At 51.6% G+C, this 9,926-nt stretch overlaps 1 protein-coding gene across 1 annotated transcript in view; it reads left to right on the plus strand.

The window, feature by feature from the left end:
- The first annotated feature begins 2,348 nt into the window (after positions 1 to 2,348).
- Positions 2,349 to 9,926, plus strand: part of BNIP3 (BCL2 interacting protein 3) — a 14,737-nt gene continuing 7,159 nt past the window's right edge. The window contains exon 1 of the mRNA XM_012807798.2: positions 2,349 to 2,491. Coding sequence (XP_012663252.1) covers positions 2,446 to 2,491 — 46 coding nt within the window. The 5' untranslated portion in view covers positions 2,349 to 2,445. The remainder of the gene's footprint in view (positions 2,492 to 9,926) is intronic.

The following is a 9,926-nucleotide window of genomic DNA, read 5'->3' on the forward strand; positions in this document are numbered from 1 at the left end:
CCTCTCAGACACTGGAGCTGCTCCTTCTGTCCTTGTCCCACCTGGCCTTACTGTCCTCTTCCTCAGGAGTAAAACTGCAGAGTCAATGTCAGAACCCCAGGGAGACCCACTTCAGAGCCTTGGACCTACCTGCTTGCTCCCTTGGCTCTCACACATCTCTTAGGCTGAGATTTTCAGGGAACTTCCCAAGGCATACATTTCCTTCTGCCCAAAGGGGCCAATGTCTTCAAACTTGCAATGGAAAGAGCGAACTGAACAATACAGGATGAGAATGAAACTATTAAAATTATAAAAATACAGATTCAATAATTTGTTTCTAAATCATGACAAATGACATGGATGGTTTACTATAAGCTTTGCCGGACCACTTATGGTGCCAACCTTCCACTGACCTGGATCAGATATATTCATCTACCCCCATTAAAGTGTTAGGAAACCTGATTAAACCTTTACCTGGTATCAGACAATATCCCTTCAGGCGTAAGCAATTGAAGGAATCAGACTTATAATAAAAGATTATATAGAAAGGGTCTAATTATTCCTTGTACTAGCCTGTGTAATACCCCAATCCTTTCTGTAAGGAAGCTGAATGAAAAAGGCTGACATTTTGTCCAAGATTTGAGAACTGCCAACATGTATTGCGATTCTAAGACATCAGGTCACATTAAACTTCCATATTCCTGTGGCTGCAGCACCCACTAAGAAGGAGATATTCTTTTTTTTTTTTTTTTTTTGCAGTTTTTGGCCAGGGCTGGGTTTGAACCCACCACCTCTGGTATATGGATCCGGCACCCTCCTCCTTTGAGCCACAGGTGCCGCCCAGAATGAGATATTCCTGTGGCTGATTTGTGTAGTGCTTTCTTTAGTATTCCTGTGGCCCAGTCAGTCAATACCTGACTTCCTCTCCGTGGGATGACTGCCAGGATCCTGGGCTGTCAAGAGACAGCAGCTTCCACCGCAGAGCAGAAGTGCTGTGCTCCAGAGTCACTCTGATTTAGACTGCAGATTAGCTGAGCAAGGAGGCGCATGCGTGGAGGCAGATATCTCCCATGACGTAGAAAACTCATTTTGGAAAATTTAGAAGAGAAGTCACTTGGCCATGACAAGTCTCTAAAAAAAAAAAAATCCAGTTTTACTTTTCAACATGACACTCAATTGGCTTCCTAATAGTTTCCTTTGTTTGTTCTGACATGCAAATTATTTCTGATTATAATTCTTATATGTATTACAGTTTATTTGAGGGGGGTTCTCACTATGTTGCCTAAGGTGGCCTGGAACTCCTGGGCTCGAATGATTCTCTCACCTTTGCCCCCTGAGAAGTTGAGAGGACAGGTGTGTGAGCCACTGCACACGGTTGTTTCTGCTATTCAAATTACCAGAGCGGTGTGTCTCTGTTTTACTTCTGGAAAAACTAAAATCATGTTATTCCTAAGACTAAAGATGATTCAGCAAATGACAGCTGCTGTATCAGTCAACGCTTTGTTGTTACTCTGATATCATCCCAACTAGGGTTTGGGGCACTCCTCTGGCCCTGTCTCCCTAATGGTGGGACCTTGACACTCAGACTTTGATTTTGATCATCTATGCTTTTGAGAAGATTTCTAACCAAAGGAGGGAAATGGGAAAGAACAAACGTGAGCTGAAGAACGCAGCCCTCTCTGAACCAGGAGCCCCGAGAGCGAGGCGAGAACACGGGTGGCTGTCGTGTCCCACCTGCCCTGGGCTAAGTAACCTCAGCTGAGGCTTTGCTAAGCCAGGAGCAACTGTAATCAATACTATAAGCCATACATTGTACAGCCAATCACTAATCAACGCTATTTCTGTAAACCAGTGGGAAGGCCTGGCACGTACTCTGACTCAGCCCACAGCGCGCCCACTCTCCTCGCTCTAAGTCTGACCCTACCGAGGCGCGGTGTCCTGAGGACAGCTGTCCGCACCTGGCGCAAGCAGACTTCTAGCTGTGCAGGCCCTCAGCCTCTTCCTCCAGGTCGCGGGACCTCTCGGCCGCCAGGTGGGCAGGCTCCAGCCTTCAGCGCCCGCCGCCCAACGCACACGCGCCCCAAAACACGCGGCCGAAGCCCGCCCTCTCCCCGCCCCGGACCCGCCCCGCGCCCGCGCCGCACGTGCCGCACGCGCCCCGCGTCCCCGCGCACGCGCAGGCCCCTCCCCGCGGCCAATGGGAGACGGCGCCGCGGATCCACCGCCCCCCGCCCCCTCCCTACTGCCTCCGCCCGGCCCGCCCGGGCTCAGTCCCCGGCGCCTCGGCGCAGCGTTGCTGCTTTTGCTTGATCTCTCGCCGCCGCTACTGCCGCTGACCCTGCCGCCGCCGCCGCCGCCGCCGCTGCTGCCACCGCTGCCACCCTCGCCGCCGCTCTTGTCTCTGACCGGCAGCCTGCAGCCCAAAGCCCGGCACGGACCCCGACCGCCGCAGCTGCCCCTGGCGCCATGTCTCAGAGCGGAGCCCCTGGGCTGCAGGAGGAAAGCTTGCAGGGTGAGGCCGCGGAGGCCCGCGCGGGACGCTGGGGGGATGCGGCGTAGGCAGGAGGCCGGGGTGAGGGGAAGGCCGAGGTAGGGGGAGGCTGGAGGAGGAGGCTGGGAGGGGGAAGGCGAGGAGGAGGAGAGGAGGGCAGCCGAGGCGGTGCAGATTCAGAGGGAGGCCGGGAGCAGGCTGAGGGGACCCCCGGACCCCTGGCGTACGTCTGGGCCCGGACCAGGTGGGATTGGACCGCCAAGCCCCCGGCCCAGCGCCGCGCGGCCTGGGCTTCCCACGTCGTGAGCCGGGCCGCTTCTTGGAGTCCGCGTTCTCCTCTCCGGGTTGTGGTTCAGACCCACGTTGGTCTTAGCAGAGCCTACAGGCTGCCGCGAGTGGGATCCTACATGTTTTGAGTCATTAATATTTACATCCGTTGCGACTTAAGTGGCTTTCTAAAGGCGGAAGGGAGGCTGTAGGGGCTGGAACCCAACACAGGCTGTTTTTCCAGCGTGAGACAAACAGCTTTAGAAAAAATACAGCACAAGATGTTCATTTTCCACAACAGATCGTTCCAAAACAAGGCTTTAAATTGATCTGTGGCTTACAAAAATGCAGGTGAAAGGACAGGGTGGCCTCCAGCAGGGTCTTTACTGACTCCTTGGTGCCCCCAGCAGACTCTTAACCGGGATGAGGAGACTCCCTTTTGCATCGCAGAAAAGTGAGCTCAGAGGGGCAGGGACTCGTTCCCGCGCAGCTGAGCAGGAGGCAACCTGGAGACCCTGCCGTGGTCCCAGTGCAGGGCCAGACATGCCTTTGCCTCAGTGAAGCTGGCACTCAAGCCTGCCGGGAGATCCCAGCTCCGGAGCTGGAGGAGGAACCTGGTGGCAGCTGACCTTCGTGTTCTCTGAAGCAACAGTTCACTAAGCAGGCTGAGCTTGTAAACAAGCTTTGGAGAGGGCTGATTAAACCTTCGAGAGCAAATTTCTAATTCTCATTAAAGGTTTTTTAAACGTTAAAGCAGACAACTGTAGTGAGCTGGTTTTATTACTCAAAACAAGATTTTACTAGGTAGGACTTAATTAAGCTAATGCAGGGTATGATCCATATTTTTTAAAAAGTACAACCAATTTAAGAAAATTCTGTACTTCAGGTTTTTCTCTTGACATTTAAACACTTAGTAATTCCTCCTGTGAAATAGATTCAGGGAAGTTAATCTGACTCTCGGGATGTGAGCTGCACGGCTTGTTTGATGATAAACTGTTGCGGTCGCCGTTCTGGTTCTCCTGCTCCTTCACTTCTCCCATCAGGCTGCATCTTCCGAAGAGTTGAGTGCTCCTGAGGGGTTCAGCCACCTTTTCACTCCTTAATTTATACACCAGGCTGCTGAGTCACTGGCATTGCAAGATGGCCAGCTTGAGAGATAGGAGATTTTTGTTTTTCTGTTTTGTTTATTCTATAAAAAGATGGTCACACATAGAGGGGACACCCATGTTCAGGACTCTTTGGGCCGTTCTCTGAGTACGTGCAGCAGGGCACTTGCCACTGTCGGCCCAGCACGTAGGAGGGGTCACTTGTCACGTGGGGCTCCACAGCTGTCCTGCCAATGCGAGTGCAGGCCTGGATTCGTGGCTGAGGCAGCACTTATCCTCTCTGCCTTGTTCTGATTTGATTGCCTCTTGTTTACTTCTGAATAGAACAGGGACTGCGGAAGCCTTGGTAGTCAGACTCAAAGATGGAGCGCCAGACATCACCTTTGCTTGTACCCTCTGGGACCAAATGCTTTTCCCAAGGAGTTCACAACAAAATGGGTTGAGTCTGTCCCTTTTATCCCTCGATCCATTCTGAAGGTGGAGTGTTCTTTTCTCCTTAGCTGTGCTGCTACTGATGCAGGGGGAGATGCCACGTTGTGATGAGGTGTGGAAGTGTGCGTGACTTCCCTGAGGGACCCACTGCAGCCCGAGTGTGGCAGTGCAGTAGAGTGCCTGCCCATTCACGCTGAGGTTAAGCCCCTCTTCACTCGCTGCCGTGTCTGCAGCTGCTCGGGTGGTTTTCTGTTGTTGGACAGCCCAGGCCATGGGCATGGTCGTAGGAGGAGTAAAACATCACTCTCAATATTTCTTTTATAGGACACTTGTAGCATTGTATACGTTTAGGATGTGAAGGGTCTGAGACATGCAGATTCTAGCCCAACACCCTAGCCCAACACCTGGCATTTTACAGACGGTCACAGTGAGGTTCTGAGGTTAGTGGAAGATAAGGCCAGCAGTAACAGCTGAGGAAAAATCAGGAACTCTGCATGAAGTGCTATTGCAGTGCCTAGAGCCCAAACGACTGGAAATGCATTAGACAGCCCAGGGTCCCAGGGTGCTGACCCACAGCCTGGCAGAAGAAGGGTCCCGGGGTGGAGTCCCGTTAGGAGCCAGCGGCCTGTCACTTGCACAGCAGACATGGAGGCTCAGACTCACCTACTGATTACTTCTGTTTGCTCCTCTCCCAGTTGACCTGAGGAGCTTTTCAATGTAAAAACAGTGGTTTTGGGTGGCGCCTGTGGCTCAAAGGAGTAGGACACCAGCCCCATATGCCAGAGGTGGCGGATTCAAACCTGGCCCCGGCCAAAAACTGCAAAAAAACCAAAAAAAACCCAGGGGTTTCTTAAAGCCTGGTGAGGCAGGTCCCATGGGGGCGTCCATGGCCATTCTTCTGGGGCACTGCTCATCTCTGCATCCCACTTACCCTTTGTCCCTCTCAGACTGTTGGTGGGGTATGCCTCACCACTCCAAATCCGCCTTCTGGGAGTGGGTGGGGCTGACTTCTGGAGAACATGAAAAAGCCCCCCAGGTGATTCTCCCTTCCCAGCCCAGGGAGAGATCTGCACCCCAGACTGGGGTGTTTGGGGCCACCCATGTTCACTGTCCATTGGGCTCTGCTGGCTGCGGTCAGCTAATCAGCGTGGGGAGGGCGTGAACTGGGGGATGCCCTAGAGTCTGTTGATGGAGATGGGAGCTGCTGGTTCAATCTAGAGTGGCCGGGGGTGGGGGGGGGTTAGATTAATTTTTTTATAAGTATTTTATTTACTTATTCTTGCAGTTTTTGGCCAGGGGTGGGTTTGAGCCCACCACTTCTGGTATATGGGGCCAGCGCCCTACTACCTTGAGCCACAGGTGCTGCCCGGGTCAGATGAATTTTTTTATTTTTACTTATTTATTTATTTATTTATTTTTTGAGACAGAGTCTCAAGTTGTCATTCTCGCTAGAGTGCTGTGGTGTCACAGCTCACAGCAATCTCAAACTTTTGGGCTTAAGCAATTATCTTGCCTCAGCCTCCCAAGTAGCTGGGACTACAGATGCCTGTCACAATACGTGACTATTTTTTGGTTGTAGTTGTTATCATTGTTTGGCAGGCCCCGGCTGGATTTGAACCTGCCAGCTCTGGTGTATATGGCCAGCACCCTAGCCTCTTGAGCTACAGGCACCAAGCCCAGATGAATTTTTTTTCTTTTTGAGACAGAGTCACACTTTGTTGCCCTTGATAGAGTGCTATGGCATCACAGCTTACAGCAACCTTCAGCTCTTGGGCTTAGGCGATTCTATTGCCTCAGACTCCTGAGTAGCTGGGACTACAGGCGCCTGCCACAATGCCCAGCTATTTTTTTGTTGCAGTTTGGCTGGGGCTGGGTTCAAACCCGCCCCCTCGGTATATGGTGCCAGCACCCTACTTAGCCCTACCCAGATGAATTTTTTTTTTTTTTTTTTTTTCGGTTTTTGGCCGGGGCTGGGTTTGAATCCACCACCTCCGGCATATGGGGCCAGTGCCCTGCTCCTTTGAGCCACAGGCACCGCCCCCCAGATGAATTTTTTAAAAAACAAAATGACCAGCACTCTGGAAGGCCGGGGCAGGTAGATTGCCTGAGCTCACAGGTTGGAGAAGACCCTGAGCCAGAGTGAGACCCCAGCCTCTATCAATAGCCAGGCATTGTGGCAGGCACCTATAGACTCAGCTACTTGAGAGACTGAGGCAAGAGAATTGCTTGAGCTCAAGGGTTAGGGGTTGCTGTGAGCTATGAGGCTACAGCACTCTACTGTGGGTGACAAAGTAAGACACTGTCTCAAAAAAAAATATGTATATATATATGTATATATGTGTATATATATATATACACACACACACACAGGGCAGCGGTATACAGGCCGGAGGTGGTGGGTTCAAACCCAGCCCCCAGTCAAAAACTGAAAAATAAAAAAAAAAGAAAAAAAAATATATATATGAGGATAAATGTGAACTAAAGTGGAGTAGGAAGTTGAAAGTGCTGGATTGCATTCGATATCTGAGGCAGTCTATTGGCTGTCCAGTGTGGTCTAAGTGTGTAGCCTGGGCTCTCTGCTAACCCCCTCCCTTTGGAGGGGGGTTAAGGCTTACTTTCTGTGTGTCTGGTTAGATGTAAATTGTAGGGAGTGGGACATAAAAAATTAGGGAGGGGGGCTTTTCCTTGGATCAGTAACATCACCAACTTTCCAGGCGCTGTACTGAATCATTTCAGGTAAACTTGTGATTAAGAGGAAGCCATCTTTCTTGTGCGAGCAGGTGAACAGTCTGGTGGGGGTGGCGGCACGAGTGATTCACTGCACGAGCTCCTTCATACTTTCCTACCCAGCTGTCGCAGGTTAATAATAAAACTCTCGTCCCTTAGTAAATCATTCCTGGAGTACAGCTTGTGGACTCAAATTTTTTAGCTGTAGACAATCCAGAATGGGATTTTTTTCTTTCTCAGGGATGTTTAGGACTCTTTAGGAAGTGTTTTTGTTTTATTTTTTATTTTTTTGAGATAGAGCCTCAATCTGTCCCTCTGGGTAGAGTGCTGTGGCATCACAGCTCACAGCAACCTCCAACTCCTGGGCTCAAGCAAGTCTCCTGCCTCAGCCTCCCAAGTAGCTCAATGCCCGGGCTATTTTTTGGTTGCAGCTGTCATTGTTGTTTGGCGGCCCGGGCTATATTCGAACTCGCCACCTTAGATGTATGTGGCTGATGCCTCAGCCACTTGAGCCACAGGCGCCGAGCCTTTTATGTGGTTTTTTTTTTTTTTTTTTTTGAGTCTGAGTGTAGCCTCTGTTGCCCAGGCTAGACTGAGTGCTGTGGCATCATCCTATCTCACTGCAGCCTCAAACTCCTGGGCTGAGCTGATCCTCCTGCCTCAGCCTCCTGAGGAGCTGGGACAACACATGCCCCTTATAACACCTGGAGTTTTCTGTGTTTTTTGTTTGTTTGTTTTTTGCATTTTTTTTTCAGTTGTAGTTTTTGGCTGGGGCTGGGTTTGAACCCACCACCTTTGGGATAAGGGGCCAGTGCCCTACTCCTTGAGCCACAGGTGCTGCTGACGGAGTTTTCTGTTTTTAGTAGAAATGGTCTTGCTCTTGCTAATCTTGAACTCCTGAGCTCAAGAGATCCTCCTACCCTCGCCTCCCAGAGTGCTGGAATTACCGGCATGAGCCACCATGCCTAGTTTTATGAGGCAATTTTATTTTATTTATTTATTTTGAGACAGAGCCTCAAGCTGTCCCCTTGGGTAGAGTGCTGTAACATCACAGCTCACAGCAATCTCCAACTCCTGGGCTCAAGCGAGTCTCCTGTTTCAGCCTCCCAAGTAGCTGGGACCACAGACGCCTGCCACAACGCCCGGCTATTTTTTGGTTGTAGCTATCGTTGTTTGGCGGCCCGGGCTGGATTTGAGCCTGCCACCTTAGGTATATGTGGCTGGCGCCTTAGCCACTTGAACCACAGGCGCTGAGCCTATGAGGTGATTTTAAAAAGCACTGCTTTGGTTTGCTGTGTCCTCCAAAATTTGGCTGTTGCCAATGTGCCAATGGGATGGTGTCAGGAGGCAGCACCCTGAGGAAGTGGTTAAGGGTAGGGGTGTGTGTGCGTGGGGGGGGGCTCCTCCCTTGGGAATGGTTAGGTTGTGTTTTTTTTTAAGAGACATTCCCATTATGTGGCGTCACAGCTCACAGCAACCTCCAGCTCTTGGGCTGGGCTTGGGTGATTCTCTCGCCTCAGCCTCCGAAGTAGCTGGGACTTTAGGCGCCTGCCACAATGCTCAACTATTTTTTTTGTTGTTGCAGTTTTGACTGGGGCCAGGTTCGAACCCACCACCCTTGGTTTGTGGGGCCGCGCCATACTCACGGAGCCATAGTTGCTGCCCAGTTAGGTGTCTTATAAAGGGGCTCCTCTGCCACATAGGGGCAGAGCAGGCCCAAAGTCAGTGTTTTGGTCCTGGACTTCTTGGTTTCCAGACCTGGGAGAGGGAAAGTCCTGTTCTTCACAGCCTCCTGCCTGCAGAGCACTGTTCCTGCCCATGGCTGAGCCAGGCCCTGTGAGATGGTGCAGGCTCTGCCTGGGCTTTGGTCCTGATTCCTGATGGAGCACCCAAGCCCTGGGGATTTGGGGATGTCCAGAGATGAGTGAGTGTCCTGTCAGTCATGGGAGCCGCTTTGGGATACACTACCCAAAGGGGCTACGACCATTACTGGGCTGAAAACAGGGCAGCTCCCTCATGAGGGGAGGGCTGGGGCCTGGGTTGTGAAGCCTCTGGGTGGGGGAGGTGCTGGAGAGTGATGTGCCCCAGGGCGTGGACTCCCAGCCCTCCCCCAGCCCATCTGGCTGTTGCTAAACCTAAGCAGTGTTTTCCTGAGTTCTATGAATTCTAGCACTGTTGCACCTGAGGGGTGTCGTGGGAACCTGTAAATAGGCAGAAGTGTGGGTGACCTGGATCCCATGTTTTTGGCTTGTGTCTGAAGTTGGAGCAGTCTTGCGGGACCGAGCCCTTAATTTGGGGCATCAGGTACGAGCCTTGTATAGTCAAGATTGAACTGTCGGACTTTAGTTGGTGTTTGTACCACATTTAGGGTCAGAAGTGCGCTGAAGAAGAGACAGCACACCCTCAGACCCCAAGTGTTGACACCTGCAGGGAGGAGAGCAGCACCTGGGCTCAGCCAGGTCACGGGGCCAGGCCCACAGTCTGAGCTGGGACTGCCAGGGCTCCAGTGTTGTCACGATGCTTCAGACTTAGAAGGCAATGGAGAGCGGGGCATATGTGCAGATAGCATTTGCAAGATTGAGCTATGCTATAACCTTGAGCCTCTGGGGCAGCACAGGCAGGCGTCCTGCATTTCTGGGTGAAGGTCACACGCTGTGCCCTGACCTCGGCGGCTGCAGAAGTCATACGCTCATAGCAGCTTTCTGGGAGGCGCTCATAGCAGCTTTCTGGGAGGCGGATGGTGTCAGCTGCAAATCTGCATCTCACTCCTGAGTCTTCCGCGCACCTTCTGGTTAACAAGACGTCCTTAGTTCATTCAGGCTCTAGCGTTTGAGTCTCTGGGTCTCCTGCTTTCTGCTTTCACCTGTCCTTACTTCCATCATCCTCTGGGCATTGGCAGGATTCTCTTTTCTTTTTTTTTTTGA

Source organism: Otolemur garnettii, unplaced genomic scaffold (assembly GCF_000181295.1).
Source record: "Otolemur garnettii isolate 467f Iridium unplaced genomic scaffold, OtoGar3 scaffold00075, whole genome shotgun sequence".
Taxonomy (NCBI): domain Eukaryota; kingdom Metazoa; phylum Chordata; class Mammalia; order Primates; family Galagidae; genus Otolemur; species Otolemur garnettii.